Source organism: Ruditapes philippinarum, unplaced genomic scaffold (genome assembly GCF_026571515.1).
Source record: "Ruditapes philippinarum isolate M1 unplaced genomic scaffold, ASM2657151v2 ctg200_1_1_1_1, whole genome shotgun sequence".
NCBI lineage: Eukaryota > Metazoa > Mollusca > Bivalvia > Venerida > Veneridae > Ruditapes > Ruditapes philippinarum.
Window position 1 is genome coordinate 78934 of NW_026859094.1, and position 24953 is coordinate 103886.

The 24953-nt window shown below is 32.5% G+C and overlaps 1 protein-coding gene across 1 annotated transcript in view; it reads left to right on the forward strand.

The window, feature by feature from the left end:
* Positions 1-4704: 4704 nt before the first annotated feature.
* LOC132755190 (ATP-dependent RNA helicase A-like) overlaps positions 4705-24953 on the forward strand; it is a 41286-nt gene continuing 21037 nt past the window's right edge. Inside the window, exons 1-7 of the mRNA XM_060746001.1 lie at positions 4705-4817; positions 12039-12315; positions 12898-13101; positions 13804-13943; positions 19980-20026; positions 22148-22284; positions 24179-24367. Of these exons, the coding sequence (XP_060601984.1) occupies positions 12067-12315; positions 12898-13101; positions 13804-13943; positions 19980-20026; positions 22148-22284; positions 24179-24367 (966 nt within the window). The 5' untranslated portion in view covers positions 4705-4817; positions 12039-12066. The remainder of the gene's footprint in view (positions 4818-12038; positions 12316-12897; positions 13102-13803; positions 13944-19979; positions 20027-22147; positions 22285-24178; positions 24368-24953) is intronic.

Sequence of the window (24953 nt, forward strand, 5' to 3'; positions counted from 1 at the left end):
ATTAGAAATTATCATTAAAGAACGAAAAGACATTTGAAACGAAAAGTTATTTTTTAAAAGTACGGAAATATGGATTGACTAATTTAAGAACACGTTAAAAACTTAAAATGTTAAAATTTTTCTAAAGTTTATGCTTAGGTTTATTTACATTTAAATTTTTCATAAAATATTTTTACTCTTATAATTGTTTTTTTTAAACATAAAAACAACAACAATATACTGAATAAGTCGCCATCTTTCAAAGTTCTTTCATGAGAACTGACATCTGTATGTACAAAATATATATCTGGATGAAAAGTATCCTGTAAATCATTTCAAACATGTCAAAAAACAAACACTCTCAAAGACAAAATTAATAACGAATACATTTTGTTGCTACGAACCATTTACATCTAAATTTGCATGGTACAATCCAACTACAGACCCCAAATATGACTGCATGGCGCTACCCAGCAAACAATATATATGGGATCGATATTGGTTCTAAATGGAGACCCATGTGGCCCCATATGGGCAACTCATATGGTCCCACTTGGAGAATGCGTTAGAATAGAAGTTGGTTCTAAAACAGGAATACTATAATTTTGGTTTATGGTGGAAATAAGACAGTCTTATGTCCGCAACTACTTGGTCATTGACTTTGAAGAATATGATAATGAAATTTGGTAACCTACATTGTTGTAGCGATTTCGAATCCAAGAAATTGAGCATTTCAGTCACAACGCGTTTGTAATTTAGGTATGACATGTCATAATGAGCTGCTAACTATTGAAAATTTTCAATTTAATCTAAGATCGAGGGCTTTTTGCAAGGTATGTCAGTCACTCTAGAACAATATTCCAGTTTGTGAGCGCACAATAATCTACATACTGGTTGAACACCAAAACCGGACAACCATTAAAACCAGGATGACCCCAAAAATGCCTGATTTAGTTTTTGTCTTTGTCCAGTGGTTGTCCATCAATCGGTCACTTTTTGTCATCAATAAATTTAATGCATGTGTCTTCCATCTTTACACATGGTACTATAGTGTAGACAATTTAGGTAATTTTGAAACCCTCGTCTATAAGTGTCGATAAACAATTCATTAGTTAGGAGAAGAACCTAGGCTGTACTATAGATGTTAAATTTTCAAATCTCTATCTCCAATATTATGAAATCTGTATGCAAAAAGGTTCAACAATTGTCCAGTTGATGGGCTCCTGACCAGTACTATACATGTATATTTAACGGTGAAGTAGAAATAAATCTTCAGTTAAATTTAATACGAAAGATTTATTTGCATTTTTTGTACTTGTAAAGTATTTTATTGTTTTTATTTTCACATGATGAGAAGTAGTGGAAATAGTGTAGAAAACAAAAGAAGATTTCAAGAGTTCAAGATTTATTCAATAAGTACATGTGACATAAAATACAAATTGTGAACATGTTTGTTTTGTTTGTTTGTTTCATTTTACGCCCTTTCCCAACAGTATTTCAGTCATATATGCGGGCAGTTTCCTAACCATCGTTCCTGGAGAGTTACACCAGTACTAGACTACCTTTCTCCGCGCTAAACTAATAAAGAATCTCCCGGGGATCGAACCAACGCCAGAGAGGTAAATGGATTAGAAGTCATCGACTCTAACCCTCGACCACGGAGGCGGTTTTGTGAACATGTAACAACCGGAACACACAAAAATATATAAAAAATATACATAAAACAGGAGAATGAGTGACAATTATACTGCACCCGTAAAATAAAATACAGATACGACTGATTCTTAATGATAACCGAAATTTATGCTGCATTAACAAAATATTCCAGGACACTAATGATACAATATTATACTTATTATTTGCATGTTGTAAAATTTTATTTCTTTACAAAACAAAGCAAGTGTTTCAAATGTGATTTGTTTTTACTATTCATTAAGATTTAAGATTTATATAAGATTTTTAAAGATTTATTCAATACTGTCATGGTTCATATAGAACATCTTACATAAAATATAAAATTGTGAACATGCAACAGCTGGAACACAGAAAAATATACATAAAAAAATATACATAAAAACAGGAGAATTAGCGACAATTGTATTGTACCCACAAAATAAGATTCTAGATATGACTAGATTCTTAATACTAACCGAAACTTATGCTTCATTAACAAAATTTCTAGAAGACTAATGATACAACATTATACTTATTATTTGCATGTTGTAATTATTTCTTTACAAAATAAAGCAAGGTTTTTTTAATGTGATTTTTTTTACTATTCAAAAGATCTTCAAATTTCAATGCATCAGGATACCTTTAATAATTCGGTTTAATAAATTTACGTCTACTATTACCAATATGTGAACAATAAAAGAAATAGTGAACTTCGTCACCCAGTTGGCTTGACTCACATACAGTTCATATACGTAAATTTCTCTCTATATTTAGGAATCCACATTTCTCAATTGGCATTTTATGATTCATACATCTAAATTTTAACAAAAGCTGAAGACGGTTGCCAAGGAAGTATGCTAAAATAATCTTCGAACACAAACTCTGATTTATATAAAAGGTAGTTTAAACATTTGCTTAAAGATTGAACATCACTGTTCCAACTTAATTTGGATGAACTGAACTTAACAAGACTTTTTAAAGGCACGTAATGCCTCAGAAATTACTTTCATTTTTTTCTCAAAAACTTTAAATATTTGGTGTCTTGTTACAGTTTCCACAAAAAATACTTATTTGCTATATAAATGAAATATCTTTGCATCATTTGCTTTGCTGGCAATCGGTATAATTATTGTGAATTAGTATTTTGTATGGAAGTCAAAAATACTATTTGTTTACATTTTCTACCTTTACGACACACTACTGCACATTCAGCACTACTTTCTTCAGCTGTTAAATATCTTACATGTTCTAAATCCATTATTGAAACATTATTAACATTTTCCTTCATATAGACGTGTTTTGAGGCTTTTTGCACCCCACTTTGAGTCCTCAAACAGTGAAAAAGTGCCCTATTTAGGCCCAAAACACTTTTTTCGTTTGATTATTTCATTATGATGATACTTTTTTATTCTTTTTAAAACAGTAATGTAAATTAATAGCTAGATCAAGAAAAAGAAATATACAAGAAATGATAGAAAGTTAGAAGAGGTTGGATAGGTCAAAAGAAAGAGGTATAGACAAAAAGTCTGGGCAGCTACATTTCGCCTGTTCAACCCAAACCTCTCCGGTTACGGTGGGCGCGGCCGGCACAGCCTTGGATATCACTAGTGGGTACTTGTAGCTGGGCCCATAATGGCTGATTAGAACGCGAGGGATGATAACCCCTGCTTGAAGGATACCAAGTCAGGGGCCTCTGCAACGGGGGCAGGTAGGCTGTTCCAGGTCGTGACTGTACGAGGGAAGAAGGAGTTCTTGTAGTACGATGTAGATGTGGATGGTAAATGGAACTTCTTGGAGTGGTCACTCCTAGTGCGGCTCGGGGCAGGGGTGAGGTAATCGCTGACTGGTATGTCCACAAGGTCATTGGTGATCTTGAACATCATGGTCAGCTGGACTTTGGTCCGCCGTGACTCTAATGTCTCCCACCCCAAGTGTTGGATCATGGAGGATACGCTGCTGGTGTTATGGTAACGGTTCGTCACATATCTTGCAGCTCTCCTCTGGACTCAAACAGTGAAAAAGTGCCCTATTTAGGCCCCAAACACTTTTTTCGTTTGAGAAATGTTGTTTAAAAAAGTGAGCACCTTTTCGGCGTTGTCCCCCATCAAAATGGTACATCAGGGGTTGCCAGAAGGAGGATGTGCCCCCTCCTGTTTGGAGGGATTTAAAGGGGGCGGTAGTCCCCCTCATCGCCAAGAAAAGCCTTTTACTACATCTCAATTCATTGAGAAGTTGAAGCATTTTGAAATCAGTTTTGATGAAAAACAACAATGCAAAATATTGATTTTTGGCAAATTTAAGACGTCCCCCGTTTCCATGGTAACAGAAAATTTATGATTGAGCAGGCTGTTACAAAGGCTATGGTCTAGTCAACATTGGTGCCTAGTTTCATCAGTATTAAAGCATTTTCATAGTTTCATAGCAATTTGAACTTGTTACAGGAGGCTCTTCAATGAAAACGGCAATTTTTCGCAATATGCTCATGGGGTAAAAGGTTAACAAAAGAAAGCCACGGTTATTCAATCCCATATCTAACATATACCGAGTATGCAGTATTTGCAGTATACAAATCTTATCATTTTTACAATTCAAAAGCTGACACCATACAGTATATACTATAAATATAGTAGTACTATACATTTACAGTATGGTACATGTATATGGATGAAATTTTTAAAAACAACTTTCCTTTGTTGTTTTATTGAAAATAAGATATTTTATAAACATTTTGAGTGAAAAAATATTTATTAGTATAAAAAAAGATATTTATGAAAATAAGTGGGCGAGGTCATGTACATGTATACTATCCATTGACCACAACAATATATACATTTTTACACCTTGATAAGAAAAGAATAACCAACATTTTCTGAGAGAATATATGATCAGTTGTACTATACTTCTTTCTAAAATCAGCTTGCTCTTCTCACAAAATATCGTATGACTCTAGATACTTGTTCAGACGGTTATTTATTTACTTACAGTAGTGAATGAGTTTCCCAAATTAATATAGTTACCTTTCTGGTAAATAAAACGCTTTGAGTTTAATTATTAAGGTAAGGGAGACTACTCTTAATAACATTTTCTGCATTGATAGGAAACGGTTCCTTGTGTTATATTTACAGTTTATCAAGCGCAGGGTCGCAAGATCAAGACCCAACTAGGTCTGATATTAAACAATTATTGTCCAGAATTGTAGCATTAAAAATGTTTTTTGTGTTTTTTTCCGGATTACAGTCAATTCGGTCCCGAGCATAAATTATTCATTACGGGTCAGCTCGGCCCTAAAACGTACTCGGGGGGGCCCCCGAGTCAGCTCGGCCCTATACCAACTCGGCACGGGTCAACTCGGCACACTTTTCAATTATTGATATTTAGGTTTGTGTTATCACTATTTATTGTAATTATTGTAAGTATTTATAATACACGGATTGACAGTAACGAACTTTTTAATGATAATCTTAATCACGGATTTATATTACAAATCTAATTTAAATCTGTGTCTTAATTTAACGCTTTTGACAATTACAAACAAATTAAATGAAATTGGTAAAAGACATTAAAGGACTCCCTATTGCCACGGGCTTTTATTATCAATCAATGTGTATGTTAAGGATACCGATTAATTAGGTGATAATAATGATTGACTCATTCATTCAAATTTGATTAGTGACCACCTGCAATTAATTAGACGTGTAATAGTGGTCAGGTTCTAATGAGAATCAATGCTTTACACGGAGACCAAACGATCACAAGTTATAACTGGAGTAAATTCTCAGGGCTCAGTAGATTTATATATAAGTGTCACTATATAAAGATGATGGACTAAACAACAACAACTAGTAAATTCAATTTCAATCAATGCTTTTATTATATGAAAAGCCCTAACAAATTGAATGAGTATACTAATCAAATTATATTTAGTTTTATATTAAGAATAACTATATTTATTATTTAATTAAGATTATGTTTATGATATATTTTATATGTGGTCGGTTATAATAAACGTAAACGTTTGTTAAGGACTAAGTCCAGTTTAATGGGTACGTTACGATACCGAAATCAACTCGTTAAAACCAACCTAGTTAAAATATTGCTTTTATTCCTTCATTATTTGATGAAAAATAGTGAAAAAGAATTTCAGTTAAAAAATCTATTGAAAATATTTTATTTTAATGGTGTTATTAACAAAAATGTAATTATTGAGTTACTTCCCTTTGTTCTAAACAACCCGTTATGTGTTTAGCATTACCGAAATCAGCTGTGAAGTTTAAATTATGTATGTAATTAGTAGATAGTAGATTAGATAACTCTAGTAGAGCTCTATTTTATAGACATATTTCTGTTTTTAAGTTTCAACCATATCTAAATATTATCAATGTTGAACGGTTTTGTAAAGATCTCACAAGGTAATTGGTAAAGAGTATCATCTCACCTTTAAATGATAGAAAATGTTTTTCATGTAATGTCTTAGAAGACGAATACCATTTCATATTAGAATGCAATGTATATAATGATTTGAATGATTTAAGAAAAAGTCTGATACCGCCTTATTAGCATGTTATATACCTGCACGTGATTTTCGTGCATAACAATTTTCTAATCAAATCGTATTTTTTTTAAAAGCTTTGATCGGACTATGATGGAAAAATAAAATACTCTGTAATATGAGTTAAAGATAATTATAAATTTTGTACATATTTATGTTTTATGAAGAAAAAAATATCCAGCTTCAACCGGAAGTTTATGATTTTCTATTATAATTTTGAATACAGATATATAATTCGACTGCTCTAAAAATGTTCCATAAAAATTGTATAATGTATCAGGCAGTAAAATTGGAAATTGGAAAGTTTGTGTCTTTCTTTTATTGAACAGTTAAACTATATATTAACAAATCGCTAACATATGTTATGGGGACTCTTTATTATAATATTTTTATATTTTAGTCATTTATTTAAATGTTTATTACGAAATAAACCGATGGTTCATTATAATCTTTTATCTTTAACATACATTGTATGTCAACTGTACCTCCTGTCTTAATTACTTCACACCTTACTTAATACAGTAATACACAACATGTCATATCGTACAAGTTACAACATTACATAATTGAAATTTATCAGTATAAAGTGTTCCATTTTTTCCATCATATAAATATATATCAGTCATTCCATAAATTTATGCTGTTTACAGATATGAAATTTAAAATGATTTTAAATCGATAACATCATGACTTAACACTTTTTCAATAAGTAGAATATGTAGTTAAGTATCCGGGACATCAAAAATTGCATACATTTTTGGAACAATTTGGTAATAATAATATCAAAGCACCTTGTCTCATATACAGAAATGTTTTCTACGGAAACGTATAGCGACCACCCCTACATGTTAGTTAAAACAGATATTTTGACAATTTACTTACATGTAATATAAGATTATATTTTTACAAGCTTACTAGATGTGAAATATCTATACTATAAAACTATAAAAAAAGTATTTTGATATATATTATATAGGGATGGTCGCTATACGTCATTTTATATTAAACTGTAATGTACTTTTTGTCTTAATGGAGACAAGCAGCTTTAAGTTCATGTAAAATAATTATGTCTAATTATGTTGTTTGGATACTTTAAAGTTTCCATGCGCCGATGTATATTAAAGGATTGCGGTTAACGAGTATATTGTGTCAACTAACACCTCCATTGTCCGAGCACGTTGCTTGCTCCTTATTAGTAAAGGTGTTATGATGAATGGCTACCGCTACGTCTTTTTATTTTAATCAAATCATAATCATTGGATTTAAATTAAATACTGTGATAATTTCCAATCAACTATTTTAACAGTGATCTAAATTAGGAGGATAACTTCAAACACAGTTTTGTTTAATCTTGTATTTTGAAATCATTAAGAAACATCAAAGAGATGATACGCTTCTATGTTATCTGACTAAAGGGAAAATCTAAACATTGAAAATAAGCGATATGAATTCAATGTTTAAAACTCACTCAAATACCTTTTTTTCATAGACTTCTGAAATTCATGCAAATTATTTAGGGGTTGTTCTCATCTTTGAAATGAAATCTAAATTTGATTTCGGTAATGCAACACATTAATAACAAGGGAAGTAATCATGATATAATATACATATCCGTCTATAACATCATCATTTTTATAATTAAATATTATTTTCCTTTGTTTATGGTTCAGTTTGAATGATTTTATATTAATTAATTAAACAAGACTTATTAAAATGTTTATTTTAACCTTTACAAGCCGATTTCGGTATGGTAACATATATTTCGGTTCGTGACAAATCATGCAGGGAATTAAGTACGTAATCTTGATATTTAGCTATTTGTTTCTAATTTCATTATTAATAATTATTTCGAACTGTTTTTTTGCATGAAGGTCAAACTAAACCTATTGTAATAGATTATAATGATAAAAATATAATAGAACGCTTAATTGTGATTTTACAAGTCGATTTCGGTATTGTAACATATATTTCGGTTCGTGACAAATCAGGGAATAATCTTGATGTTTAGTTATTTGTTTCTAAATTCATTATTAATAATTATTTCGAACTAATTTTTAGCATGAAAGTCAAACTTAACCTATTGTAATGTATTATAATGAAAAAAATATAATAAAACGCTTAATTGTGATTTTATAAGTTGATTTCGGTAATGAAAAGTTGATTTCCAAAGTCATGCCCATATATTCTTTTGCTGTGCAGTAGGCATAGAACTCGGGATTTGCAGAGGTCCCCATTAGCAGTTTGACTCAATGGAATGAAATCATTGGTTAAAATCCATATCCGCTATGTTATGATGATACTTTTTCAGGGTTCTCAGGGACGCTTATTTCGGCGTCCCGGTACGCATGTTTATTACAGCTGGACGCAAATATTTCAGAGCAAGGATTCCACGTACGCTTAATTTTGCCTGGGGACGCATAAACATTACCGATTGTTTACAACCACAAATACACAAATTAATGCGTCAGCGCGTGTCAGTCTATAAACGGATTTCCATGTGTTGATGCATTATAATGAAATAATTTCATAATATTAACAACAAAACAATAATTATACTATGTAGTTCAGAGTGTTTTTTTTTAATAACTACATGTATAAACTTTGTATAAACTTTGGAAGTCTCTTGAAGATTCAAATTATCAGCAATGCTATTGTGAGCATTGAATGACTAATCTGTAAACATATTAATTGCGACGTGCTTTTGGACTCCAACTTTTTCAGGGTTGGGAGTCCATGGACTCCATGTTTTAAAGTCCTAGTGAGAACCCTGCTTTTTTATTCTTTTTAAAACAGTATAGTGGAACCCCATTGTATCGTACTATTCATTATATCTATCTATTTACAAATCTTTCGATTTTTTGCAAAATGCAGTAGCTACTGATTATTTACATTTACAACAGTGTCACGAAAATCTTTCTCATTTGTTTTGTGCCACAAAACATGATCAAAAACATGTTTCCAGTACCGTCAGACTTTGTAGATAATAGATAGACTTATAAAAAGTGTGTTCTTATTAAACGCACAGTTACTGTGTGTTGAAAGTTCCTAAATTTATGCTGACATTTTAAAACAGACATCTTTGATTCTATTTGATTGAAAAATCTAGCATGAAGATAAGTCAGGCTTCCCAAACTTTGACTAACTGAGAGATTCTCACAATGCATCGATATAATGGCGTGACCTAATTCTTCAACCTGTTGGACTTGTCTGTAAATATCCGTATATTCCAAAGCTAAAAACTATATATCAGTGATGTTTGCCATGTAAATATTATGACAAAAGAATCCAAATAAATTATACAAAATAAAGATTTAAGGAGATTTAAATATTTTAACTGCAGTTGTGATTCATCGGTAAATAGATAGATACAACGGGGTTTCAGGCTACTTTAAATGAATAGCTATTTTTTATTTTATTTTAATCTATAAACTGAATAAAGATCAAAACATCTCCATAAAATTTTACATACCATTTAGGAAAATTCCCTAGAGCTATTTGGAATACACAGAAAGTACCAGAGAACAATACTAATCTGCTAATTAGTTAGCTAGATTTTAGAATTCTTAAATAAATAATCTTTAGAAACGTTGGGGCATGAGTTTCCACCCAGAAAAGTGCAGCATAATCAGGGTCCACAGGAAGAGGAACCCCATCATATACCCGCACTCCTTGAAGGGCCACACACTCGAGATAGACTCGACAACCAAGTACCTTGGAGTTCATAATTATGTCTGGAAACGTCTCCTGGAACCAACATGTTGACAAAATTGTGAAGAAGGGCAACAGTACACTCGGCTTCCTTTGACGCAACCTGAGCATCAGCAGTAAACAGGTCAAGAGCACAGCCTACATTTCACTCGTGCTACCAGGCCTTGAATATTGCTCCACTGTCTGGAACTCTTATACCAAGGACCTTGCACGCAAGCTGGAGATGGTCCAGAGGAGAGCTGCAAGATATGTGACGAACCGTTACCATAACACCAGCAGCGTTACTCCATGATCCAACACTTGGGGTGGGAGTCATTAGAGTCACGGCGGACCAAAGCCAAGCTGACCATGATGTTCTACATCACCAATGACCTTGTGGACATACCAGTCAGCGATTACCTCATCCCTGCCCCGAGCCGCACTAGGAGTAACTATTCCAAGAAGTTCCATCTACCATCCACATCTACATCGTACTACAAGAACTCCTCCTTCCGTCGTACAGCCACGACCTGGAACAGCCTACCTGCCCCCGTTGCAGAGGCCCCTGACTTGGTATCCTTCTAGCAGGGGTTATCATCCCTCACATTCTAATCCGTCATTAGGGGCCCAGCTACAAGTACCCACTAGTGATATCCAAGGCTGTGCCAGCCACGGCCACAGTAACTGGAGAGGTTTGGGTTGAAGAGGCGAAATGTAGCTGGCCAGACTTTTTGTCTATACCGCTTTCTTTTGACCCGTCCAACCTCTTCTACCTTTCTATCACTTCTTGTATACCGTATAAGTACTTATTTCTGCGGGCTTAATATTCTGCAATTTTTGTTAAAATAAGGGGTTTTAAATTTCTGCGTATTTTATTTCTGCGGTGTCATCATTCTCGCATTGATGAGTTTTATTTCTGCGTTTTAACTAAGATATTTGTACAAAATTAACCGATAAAAAAAGACAACATTTCAAGATTTGATGATGTTACATTACTTCCACGACTGATAATGTGTTTCATCGTAATCAATATGTATCGGTATATGCACGTTAAAAACAAACAAGAAAATAACATGCAATGACAAATTTTAATACTGTAATTGTATAAATATGAAGTGTGAAAATAAACAATGGCAAAATCGCACGTCGACTTAATATATTGTACAGATACATAAAAGGTGTGTTTATAGCAGGTTTTAATGAAAATAACAAACAAGGGTCATTTTTGCATCACCTGTCAAACTATAATTATAGTTGTTTTTTTTAAACTATTCACAAAAAGACCCATCAAGCTTGGGGTGAGTGAAAATCATACAAACATGATAATTATTTATTTCAACAAAAAGAACAAGCAAAGTAAGTTTTTTTTCTAATATTTTGTTCATGACGGATACATAAAGAAAAAATCCCATCTACAAAAGCGGATAACTACACATGGTATTGTATTTATACTATCCCGGTAGTTGAAATATTTCGACATATACAAAAGGAAAGGCTTAATTTTCTGCGGTTTTTAAATCTGCGGTGTCGTTATGAACCGCAGAAATAGCAGAAATAAAGTTCCCGCAGAAAAAAGTACTTATACGGTATTTCTTTTTCTTGACCTAGCACCACCCGTCGCGTTATAATCAAGTGTGATTGCGCCAATGTATGATGTAGATGTTTAAAGTTTAATGCATTTAAGTTGACCAATACCGTTGAGTAAATGTTATTTAATATTACTGTGAATTTGTCAGAATAAAAAGAACTTAATTTTACTGGCTTGTTTTTACTGGTATCGACTACTGCAACTTTACATCTTAATCTATTAAAGTTTACACATGATTTAAATCTATAAAGAGAGACATTGACATTTAATTAGGCTAATCAGGGTCAGCTCAGGTAATCAGAGTTATAAGTTAATACGTTTAATATGTTGGTTTTTTCAAAAGTGGGCCGCGTTGACCTGTGCCGAGTTGGTATAGGGCCAAGTTGACTCTTTACCCTTATAGGACTTTAAGTGCTACAAATGCAGGTTAACATGATTGTATAAATACCATATCACTGAAGATGTGGTACCGATGGGACAATTTACTTAATTGTCAAGATTTTTTTTTATATTTGTCATTGTCAGATAAATGACATCGTTTTCTTTTTTGTACATTTTTAGGTGCCAGTTGATTGTTTACCTTAACACCATGACTGATATCAAGCAGTTCTTGTATGCATGGTGTGGTAAGAATAAAGTGACGCCAAACTACGAGTTCAGTCAGACTGGAGCAAAGCATAGGCCAAGATTTAAATGTGAGGTTCAGGTTGCAGGGTTCGACTACCTAGGTGTTGGTAACTCCACCAATAAGAAGGATGCACAGGCAAACTCCGCTCGTGATATGGTCAATTATCTCGTGCGACTTGGTCATATCAAACAGAGCGAGGTCCCAGGCATGGTGAGATTGTTATCAGATATTTATCTACATTATGTATTGATGGATGTTATGGTATTATTACATATTTTATTAAATTAAGTATGCCGTCATAATAAATGTTATTATTAAGCTTAAATGTTTAGTTAATGATGTTGATATCAACAAATTTAGATCCTACTGATTTGACATAAATAACTAACATTCATGAAATGTAACCCTAATACTTAAATATGATGATTTGAGAAAATTGCAATATAATCAACAGGGTACTCTCTTAATTTGGAGGAGAGCTTAGCCTTTTGATTTTTTGGAATAAATACTTCTAGTCTATTGATTTTGGAAAAAATTAATTATTTATCAATGCTAAAAGTGCTGATTTGGGAAAGCGAAAAGCTCAATTCGGAAGGGGCCTTTTGGTTACATTGGTAGGCCTCTGTTATAAATAGTAAAATAAAAACTCTAAATATTTTTTCCAGAAATAATGTACTTTGCTGTGTTTTTTTTTCAATTTTGAAAAGAAAAAGAAAAAGGGATTTAATGGACATGTCGAAAACTAAGTTATGTATGATGCATAAAGATGTTTTGTAAAATATTTTTACATAGCAACCATCGGAGATGGGAGAAGGAGATGGTGACAGTGCATCTGGTTTTGCCCAGCTGCCAGGAGTTCAGGCCCCTCACCAGAAACTAGGAGCCCAGGATGAGCCATCCTTTGACGATGTCCCACAAAGAGATCTCCCACCTTATGAAAGAGGTCCACCTTTAAGTTACATGGAGAAAATAGCAATGAAAAGACAACTTGAGGAGGTAAGTCATGGTTAATGTTTAACTGTGACCACACTAAATACCTGAAATGGACTTGTCCATCTTTCAATGAGGACAAAACCATTCATTATATTTAGGGAAATTTTCAAAATAAGTACTGACTGAAAAGTGTGCAAACCATGGTCAGATGGCACAATCTTTGGCTGCACTGGTTGTATGGTTTGTAACAAGGAGGGTATTTATGTTCAAATGTTAGGATTATGTTCAAATGTTAGGATAATGCACCAAGCTATACTTTTGGCTTACTTTTAGTTAGTTTTTCCAAATACTGCTGAAGGGGAATTTTAGGATTTCCTCTATCATTAAATTAAGAAATCACTCATTGGGACTTGAAACTGTTCTTTCTGGACTTATTACAAAGTAATTCAATAAAACTTCATCAATGGCCAACCACATTGAAAGGAAATGCAACATACAAGAACCACAACTATCTTTAATTGCCCACAACCATAACTTTATATTTCAATTCTTTTACAAGGTATTCTGTTACTAGTAACATCCTCATTTCCGAAGCAGTCTTGTGGGGGTATTAATCACATTTAGTGATAGTTCTAGTTATTATTGTTTATTATTGATTTACAGATTATTAATATTATTATTATTATTATAATTATTGTTAATAAGTTGTAACATTGTATATAAGAAAGATCAAAGATATGTGATGTGGGTACGAATCTGTTTCAGTCAGAAGATGTGGACTTTAATGCTGACATTCATGGTAATTGGACACTGGAGAATGCCAAGTCCCGCCTCCATCAGTTCTTACAGACCAATAAGATACAAACCGACTACTCCTACAAGATGGTTGGGCCGGACCACAATAGGTAGGTTGGGTGAGGTAGGATAGTGTAAAAGTAATTGGATAATTTTGCAATAGAAGGTTTAGGACAGTAGTTATATGGAGGTGTCTTATACACTTAAATGGTAAAGCTAAATTTAGTAAATTTTTCAGCATGATTGAACCAAGCTACTCTTGTGCCAGATCGTGCCTGACATAATACACATTATAGCATAAAATTGGCTATTTTTCCCTCTTTTGCCCATGTTATAACGGGGCCAAAACCATGCGTTAACATAGATAGCGCTCTTGTTATAGCCCGGTTTTACCTATGCGCAATACATACAGGGCCCAGTAAACAAACAAAAAATGACGATTTGGCCTGTTTGCCAGAGTCATGCGCTCTTGTTATCTTGGAATTATTAATTCGAGGGCCTCAGTCGCATAACGGCGAGCAGCATTCAAGTAATTATGCCGGTGAATATTTCTTCCACCAATAATAGCTAATTTAAACATTCACTAAATGACATTTTTACCCGTTAATAAGAAACCTCTTGCCCCTCACTGCTGTGAGCCTGAACCCTGACAGCTAACTTACAGAACATCATGGTTCTTCTCAGATGCCCGTTCGTCCCTGAAATAATGTACGGAAGGGCATCTGAGGTCTTCCTACTTCAGTAAAGCTGGAATGTCGCAGTATTACCTATACTGTGTCGGTGTGACATAAAACCCATTCAAACAAATAAACAAATTAATAAGAAAACAAAAAAGAAATTATGGAGAATGATGTTGTCTTGGAAACAAAAGAACCAAAGTCATCAAGAGAAAATGTTGTATTGTTTTGCATGGTAATATGGTAATCTATTTCCTTTTTTTTACCATTATAGATAATCACGGCACTCAATGACTCAAATAGAAGAAGCTTGACAGCATATCTATTTACATATGCTCAGACTTTTTCAATGGCTTATCATACATTACATTGACAAAAATATATTTAAAAATAAATATACAGTTGACTCTCGGTAACTCGAAATCCAAGGGACTGGGCATTTTACTTCGAGGGAAACGGAATTTGAGTAACGTGGATCTGCTGCCATCATGTTGACATTTGTACATGTATATACATGTGCCAAATTATATGTGCAAAGAAGTAGGTTTGTTATTGTTGATAGCCGCAATGCTGCAATATTTAACCGTTGAAATGACGGTAAATCACTTACAACTACAAATTATAAATGAACAAAAATATATTATTCAAAATTTAATACATGTATATTAATAGTAAAACATAAACACAAACATTCGTATCAATGACATAAATGCAAGTTTGTCAGTATTCATCAGTAAAGCACATGTTTTTAATAAGGACTCATGACAATTCATTACAATAAAAGCACAATAACACATTTATTTCAACAAAAATTCATTTTAATATTTGACTGGCACAAGTCAAATTTCTTAAAGAAATGTAATCTTAATTTAGTTATCTAACTGTTAAAACCAATTAAGTCCAGAAACGGATTAAAGCCATTTTTACGACGTGTTAATAATACATGATGACCAGCAATTAAAATTACTGTGAAACATGTGAATTAGAGTGACAACATCTACCTTGATGTAGCCGACCTTTGATCAGTCAGCTGTTTTCACACTTCGACTAATTGAGATGAAAATATGTTGGACTTTAATTGACGGGACCAAATTTTCGTTTCGACTAAACAGGAGTCTCGATTAGTCAAAATTTGACCTAAGCGGAGTTAAAATACAAAGATAAAGAAGGAAATTTGACGGGACTTTAGAAATTCTTCGACTAACGCGGAATTTTGAGTAAAGCGATTTTGACTTATTGAGAGTCAACTGAATGTTGTTCTTTTCACCCCTCTGCTACTAAATGTGTAATTTTATATTGAAATCAAGTCATTTGTGTTCTTATCGTGTAACCAGAAGTTGTAATAAAAGAAAGATGCTTATTTTTCAGTAAGCCAGAATGCATTTTTTTGTCATAACTCAAAAAATGGTATGCCTTGTCACCTTTGTGCAGTAACAGGTTAACTCCTTTTAAATCTATGTAAGGAGTTAAACCGTTACTCAACGGTTACTGCTCTAAGGTAACTGCTTTGTTTGTATTTTGTAAGTTGAGAATATTTCCTGTCTTTCAGGTAGCAAAAGGGTGGCTAAAAATTATCATTAATTAACACATATTCATATATACTGTTACTGAAGTGTTTTATAACTCTTTGACAAATTACCAGTATGCAAAGAGGTAAAGATTGTTAGTTGTCCTTAAAAAAATTAACTGACTATGTAATAAATCTGTATTTGCCAATGAATATTAATAAGTTAAAAACTGAGCAACTGTATTAGTGTATATCTTTTTTTATTATATAAACTATAAATAGCTTTGAAATGCCTTTCCCTGATTGGATAACAAGCAACTTTTTGTAAAAAATAACAGGTCAATATCAGAGTATATTCACTGTTTTTTTCCTAAAAATAGATTTTCAGAGTATAATCACCGGTTTTTCTTCTAAAAATAGATTTTCTGGGAATCCCTAAAAGACGCGAGACTTTGACATGACGTCACGCCAAGTTTGTTGCTATTATTTTGAATAAACGTTGAGTTTAGTGTACATGAGAGTCAAATAAGTCTATTTAAATTACCGTTTTTCATTTATAAGAAAAATGGGGATTAACATGCCAATGGAAAGGGCCAAATTATGGAAACAGTAGACAGGCTGAAAAATAATGATTTCCGTCGTATGCAATGGCAGATGTGATAAGCCATATAAAAGCTATTTATAGATTTTATAATAAAACAGATATGTACTTTTTAGCTGTTGAATATGATGTGATATGTACTGAAAAATTAATATTGACCTCGGCTATCGCCTCGGTCAATATTAATTTTTTCAGTACATATCACATCATATTCAACAGCTAAAAAGTCCATATTTGTATAATATATTATTATATTTTATAAAATAATATTATGATGAAAAACACATGTTTTGTTCTCGCTTCTTGAAAAAGCTGAATGTTTCATTAATGTCAAACTAATGTCACAATTGTGTAGGGAAAGTTTTCTTTCAATTTTGTGGCAAATAATCTCACTAGTTGCTAATTCTTCTAAATTTAAAAAAGTGTGGGAAAGGTTTGTAAGCTAGTCTGTATGTGGCAATATTCCTTGGTTCAATGTATGACAGAAACGTAATATAAGATTCTTATTATCACTTGATGATATTTTAATCAAAAACAGGAAAACTATTATATATTTGATGGGGAGATTTTTATATCAACCCTTAACCTGCTGGAAACAAAAGTGATCAGCCTTTGCAACCAGTATAGAGCCAGGCCAGTCTGTTCATATGTGCAGTCTGACCAGGCTCTATACTGTTAGCAGCTAAATTTTTCTATGTTTTTAACAAAATCTCTTTAAATTCAAATGGACTGTTCCAAATTCAAAGTATGGCACAATCAATTGCATTCCTGTAGGCAGACCAGGCTCTATACTGATGGTAGCTAAATTTTTGTATTATTATTTTGAAATCCCTTAAACTTTGAATGGACTGTTCCAAAATTTAGGACAGGGCAAATCCATTACACAAATACAGCAGGTGAAGGGTTAAGAATCTAGAGAACTGAACATGTGGTATGTTTTAAGATCTGTTAGTATCAAACAACAATAAAACAACGTTGTTTTCAGACATCTATCTCAGAGAACAATGTTGTTTGGTGATCAGTACTAAAGAAAAGACAGACTTTAGAAGGAAACATTTTTATTCAGTTTGAAAAAAAGAAAAAGAATTTTCTGTGTATGAAATTTTCATGCAGTATTCAGTGTTAAGGTATTATACTCAAGTTTGGAAAGCAGTCTGAAACCCTGTCTTCTGATTTGCTGATTTTGAATTTAAGATTTGAAATAAAGCAATGACAGGGTTGCTATTCAAAGGCTGCTCTCCAAATGTTTTGTCTTTAACTTTTTACTTTTTCATTCCATTTTTTGTTTGTTTTCAAAATATGATCACAAAAATCCAAAATTTTAAGAGTTAATCCATTGTTTTGCAAACATACATGGATTAAATTTTCAAGCTTACAAAACTTTGTTGAAAAGTTTAATGAAAATATTGATTTTGTTCTTTTAATTTAAATTATACAGAAATATAATAAAAAAAATTAAATTGTTTTTATCAATATCAATATATGTGATATTTGTACCCTGAGACATTACTGATTTGGTGGTTAACACCAAAAAAGTGATGGAAGAACTAAATTATCTTTAAAGTCTGTCATATTTTCTTGTATTATTGATCATGAACTGTAAAATACATGCTCTTTCACTTTGATTAAGATATGTTTTAAGACTGGGTCCTGAAAGGAATTCTATTTTCAAAAAAAAAAAAACAAGACTGGTTTTGCAATTTACAGAATGCCAGTGTAAGTGTTAAACCAGTCAGTCGAATTCTTAAACATTTGTTTGGATGATTTCAAAGTTGACAATTTCAAATTGACCAATCAGTGTTGTTTTCTCTTCAGTGAAATGCAGGACTACAATTGCAATCCTAACATGCCTCAGTGGAAGGAGGAAATTTTTCTTTGATAAAAAAATATAATGGGAAATTAAGAGTTTTCAGCTGAGAAAAAATTAGAATGAATCATAATATGTATTCATTCATGTGTGAAGTAAATTTATTCATTTAAAAGGAGCATGTATTTTAGTACAGTAATGTTGTTTGATTCCTAGCAGTAGAGGACCATCTGCCGAGAATGAGGGATATTCTGCAAGTTCTCTCCCCTGTTTTCATGGCAAACAGGTTGTCTCCCCTGTGATGATATCTTGATGACTTTGGTTCTTTCAGGTAAAAAGAAGGTAAGAATGAAGGTAATAAGCAAGTTTTTCTTGCATTTAGATTTTTGATGTTAGAAATAATGATCAAATCCTTGTATATTATCATGCAATGGCAGCTTTTTGGCCCTTTCCGTCAGTCTTCGGATAATAGCAGAGGAACCGTTTTGATTGCATGCACCCCTCCAAAGAATGATGGGAAAATTAGTATTTTGTTTATTGTCTTTTGGTTGTTTAAATAACATGGTTTCTACTCAATATTACACTGCATAATATTGTGAAAACTTTTTGATTATTATTATGTAGTTAAAGTTATCATTCTTTAAAATGTTAAGAATGATTGATAATTCATTATGGAGAAATTCTTTTGTTTTAAGGTGAAATGATTTGTTAATTCTCCAGTTAATTGTAAATCTACTCTCCCCCACCCACATTTGGGGCATTATGGGGAAATTTGACAGTGTTTACCTTTTGTATGTCATTGCACTGCCAGTTACAATTTACCAGAACATTATGGTTGCTTCCATGGCAATCTACCATATATTATTAGTTATAAAGATTTTTGACAGATTAAATGGCCCTATATAAACGGTTGTTTGGAAATATGACCCGAGCCACTAGTAGAGGGTTATATTGCAAACAACTGTTAATATGCGGCCATATAATCTGTTAAAAATCTTTATAATGAATTTATAATACATCAAGCATAATTATTTTAATTATAATATAATTATAATTAATATTTTGGAGAAAATGTAAGATTTCTTTATAAATCGACAGCAGCCGTGGATATAAAACTATATAAACGTACTGATTATGCAATGAAATTTTAGAAAAGCGAAGTTATAGACGTACAATATTATAAACTTGCTTATAAGACTATTTTCCCCCCTTTACTATAATACTTCTTGCAATGTAAAATTAAGACCCCCCGTGTTAATAAATGATAGACGTTATGGGTGAGTATATACATTTATAGTACTCCTCAGACATGATATCATAGGGATGTACTTACTGCAAACAGGTCTCGCTTATTAACTGTCATATACTACTTCTAAAGTATATGAAGTTACCACACATAAATTGTCTTGATGCTTTGAAATAAAGGTAGAGTTTTAATTGGTGGCAGGGCAGATAAATTTAATACCCTGCTGATTTGGGAATTGGAGAAAGTTTTAAATAGAGTGATTTGTACTGGATTTGATATTTAAATTTTTGTTTTCTGAATTTTTACAGGAGCTTCATTGCCGAGATGAAATTCTTCGTCAACAAATTGAAAACTTGTAAGTTTTTTGTAACATAAGAAGTTTATTTGTTTATTCTGTCCATAAATCTTGTTGTATTTAAGTCTTTTTTTGTAATTTTCTTAAATGTATCTATGGGTAATGTATATCAGTATGTAATTTCGACTATGTGTTCATGAACACTTTGAAAGATTACCACAAAACCTTGTATTGAGAATAGGCCTTTAAAACTTCTATTGTGTTGATATTTATCTGCCAAAATGTTTATTGCATATCAGACTGGTATTTCCTTTAGTTTTACCTATGCCAGAAACTTCATCTGGCAGGGGGGGGGGGTGCAAGATGAGTCGCGCAATTTACGATGACATGCTTTGGATGTCCTAATTTCTTCGTTATGAATGAAATTGTAATTTCATACTGAAGCGATCCTGCGGGCAAATTGGGCATTTGATATCATAAGTAGATTAATTTACCTCAACAAGATGCTCAGCTTTTGGGATTCGTCTAGTACTAGATTTAGATACTTATTTATATAACAAATATAACAAAAAGAGGTGTCCATCTAATCTAAATTTTATTTACTATGTTCTACATTTATAAAGTTATTTACATCAATGCATGCACAAAAGTTCTTCTTTTTCTAACATCTACAATAACTTGCTACGTCATCATTGAAAATTCACTTTTTCAGAATAAGAGTCGTGAATCATTGTCATTTATATCAACACATCACTTATAATACACTTACTAACACTTCACATACATGTAAGTTCACTTACCTTCACTAAAGTTCACTTACTAACACTTCACATAAGTTCACTTACTAACACTTCACATAAGTTCACTTACTAACACATCACATAAGTTCACTTACTAACACTTCACTAAAGTTCATATTAAAAGACATTACTGAAAATTCACCTTATAGCACATCACTAATGATTCACTTTCTAATACTGTGTCAAATTAAAATCACTTTTCATTCACTATTTCACAAACTGAAATATTTCACCAACATGGTGATCAAGGAACTTCACAATCATTATACCTATGTAATTTAATAGACAATTTTCTAAGTAGTTAAATCACCAACATGGTGATTGAGGAACTTGCACTTTTTATTTTCAGAAAACCCTAAGTTGTTAAATCACCAACATGGTGTAAATTTCCTAAGTGGTTAATTCACCAACATGGTGATCAAGGTACTTTACAACCTCATTCACTTATACACAAACTTTTCTAAGTACCTACATCACCTTCATAGTGAAGCAGTAATTAGCACATCTGGCACAAAGATTCTAACACTTTATCATAAACAATTTAAACACTATGAATATATGAATTCCATCAAGTTACACAAACTTGCACTTAGAGTAATAAGAACTGTAAAACTTAACACATTTCACAAGTTGTTAAATCACCATCATGGTGTTTAGACAACTTTAACATTTACCTCTTCCATAATTAATTACTAGAAAATATTTTCTAGTTAATAAACTGTATTAAATCCAAAGGTCAGTAGAATGAGAGAGAGAGAGACTGCACAAGTGATGCAGCTTTTTATGTAAGACCCACTTGGAATTGACCAATGGGCAGTATTCCTAATCTATTAATAACTTCGACAGGTTATCTACTGATTAAGCAATAGATAATGGAGAGTTGAATACATGGTTTAAACCTAATTATTACAAGAAAAGTTACTTATATTTTCTGAAATGAAAAGTATTTAGGTAATTACAATTATATCTTAATTACAAACTTTGATATCAAATAAACAACAAATAACTAGAGTCGTTGCAATACGCTGTTATCAAAAAATAGTTACGGATGTAATGACATATATTTCCATAGAAAATGGTAAAAAATTTAAAATATGATGGAATATGGATATGCAAGAAAAAATATCTGACATATGTTTGTGGTTAGAATCCGAATATTCATACTGAAACATATGACAGATATTATTATTCTATTATTTAAAACACTTTGATATCTGACATATGAGCAAAAATGTGTAAAATCTGCATAAAAAACATGACCAGAAATATAAAGAAATACCTGAACTCTCTTTACCGTTAAATGCAATAATATAAACTTATTTTAACAATCATGTCTAATTCCATACATGCAATATTTTTAATCAGTAAAGTTTTGTTTCAGATATTTCCGCTCGAGAACATGGTTCGAACAAGCAAGTGGCGTCCAAGTCTTGTGCGCTTTCTCTAGTCAGGCAGCTGTACCACAGGGGCGTGATTGAGGCATACACAGGCCAGGTCAAGAAAAAGGAGGCTGACAGGGTTAGTGCAAATTGCATTTGGACCCCCTGGGGTCAAGGTTAAGGTCACCGTTACTAAAAATAGAAAAATGTTTTCCGGACAATAACTAGTTAGGAATGAGATATTGTAATCAAACTTGGTGTATAGCAAGCTTATATGAAGACCTGGGTTGGTATTGCATTTGGACCCCCTGGGATCTAGGTCAAGGTTTAAACCGTTACTAAAAAAAAGAAAAATGGTTTCTGGACAAATAACTAGTGTTAGGAATGAGATATTGTAATCAAAGTTGGTGTATAGCAAGCTTATCTGGAGACCCCAGTTGGGATTATAATTAATTGAAATATTTCTTTGTACACAGTTGATAGTTTGTGTTCAAATTTTTCTTCAGACTATTTATTTTTCAGAAGATCAAAGTTGCTGGGGGCTATAATCACCTTCAGTGATAGGTCTAGTTTTAATTATGTGCTCTATTGATTTCAGATCGATAGCCCTACGAAAGGTGGCGGTAATCACCAATTTTATGTTTTACCAAAGAAAAAAAGGTTGGGGGCCCCGAAAAACCCTTCCCCTTTTTTTTAAATAAGATTGGGTGGCAATAAAAAGGGATTGGGGGCCCTAATTAATTCCCCGGGTTTTGGGTTAACCCTTTTTTTTTTGAAAACCCCTTTTAATTGCTTTTTGCCCTTTTTTAAAATTTTAAACCCTCCCCGTGGGGGCCAAAAAGGTGTTTTAGCCTTTTTTCACAAGAAATGGGAGCCGGGCCCAGCCTGTACATCCCTGTAGCCCTTTGATCGGGCTCTATACTGTTAAAAAAACCCCAATTCAAATATTTTTTTGGGTACCCAATAAAAATTAAATAAATGAATTTTCCCTTTTAAATGAAAGTTTTCACAGTTCTTTTAAAAATAAATTTAAAGGCAGTTTAAAAAAATTTGGGTTGGATAAAAATGGGTACACAGATGAAAGTTAAAGGGTTTAAAAGCAGAAATGTATCGAAAATCAGGGCTAATTTTCATAAAATTTTTTTAAAAAAGTTTTAAAAAAGAAAAAATTTTAAAAATGAATAAAGAAGTAATTTAAAACATTGCAAAAAAGGCGCTTAAAAAACTAAGAAAATTTTCCAAAAATTTTGGGGAAAAAAAAAGGCCCAAAAAAAAGTCCTTTTCGTGTTTAGTAAAAGCAGAGAAAATCCGATAAATTTCAACAAAATCTGGGTTTTAAATGGCATACTGCTTGTAAATTATTTCTTTAATTGTGAATATTTTTACCTTTTCTTAAAATCTTAGTACATTTTTTATTCAAGTTTAATTTTTCTTGAAATATCTAGCTAATCTTGAGGCATCCAGCTTTAATATACTTCACAGAAGACAATAAGTGTTATTCAGGGCTTCCATTCATAGAAATTTGTGAGCCATTTAATCCTGGTTTTGACTTGTGACCTCCAAAATATAATGCTTTTCCTTCTTTACCTTTATAATATGACTTTAATGTCTGACATTTTACACTCTCTGACTTCCAAATTTTGAAACTTAATTGAAGCCCTGGTAAATAAAACATACAAAGCGATGAAGATCCTGGTTGTTGCTGATCTTTGTCTCCGAAAGGGTGATGCTTTGCAAAGGTTGTGTCGTACGGAATTTTAATATTTCTATAATAAGGCATATCAATGAATTTATAGAGGAATAATATCTCATAGCGTCACCTTAGTGCAATAACTGATTAACTCCTATTAAATTTAGAAGGACTTATTCTGTTACTGCACTAATACAAGAGACAAAGTTAATATTTACATCTACATATATGTTAAAGGGATCTTATTTTACTTTTTCTTAGTTTTCACTTTTGCACTGATTTTGGTTTTTCAGAATATTCACATTTTGATACCTGAGTATACAAAATTTGTTTGATGCTTTAGCGGTTTTTGGTTTTCTTTATTTTTCAGGAACCTAACCAGGATGGTACTGTGTCTCTGATAAACAAAACCCTGCTGGACGAGTTTGAGCCCGGGATCAAACGTCCAGGTGGTTGCGTACCATGGGCACCGCCACAACAAAACTGGAACCCCTGGTCGAATTGTAACATTGATGAAGGCCCGCTGGCATTCGTAAGTGATTCTTTTTGTTTTTTTTCTGAAGTTTTGCAACAATTCCTAACAAAACAGGGTAATCATATATGAAGTTTTCAAGTTATATTATTTAAAGTCTATTTTCAAGAATCAGTAATTATTAAAGATTATTTTCATTGTGGTAAAGTATTGATAAATTTACTTAATAGGATACACTGTCCCAAGTTGTGTATAAGAGATATAAATAAATTGAAAATAATGGAATTGTTGATTATACAGCCAAATCTGTGAGCAAAGGCCATCAAAGGGATGGACTGAACATGGTCTTTATATACAAGTGGTCTTTTCTTGGAGGTTACTCTATTTTATTTTATCAATTGTGGTTGTTAAAAACTGGCCTTTATTTACAGGGTGGTCTTTATTTGGAGGTGGTCTTTAACACGAGTTTGACTGTACTTTATTATTTCTATCAAATATCTTGAAATTAAGTGAACATGACTAAAAGGCAAGAAAGGTAGTCTCTTCCTTCAAGCACTTTTGTTATGCCAGTTAAATGGTAAGTCACCATTTCACAAACAATTTCTTCAGGATGATGTCGCCTGTAGCATAATGATATTATGTCAAA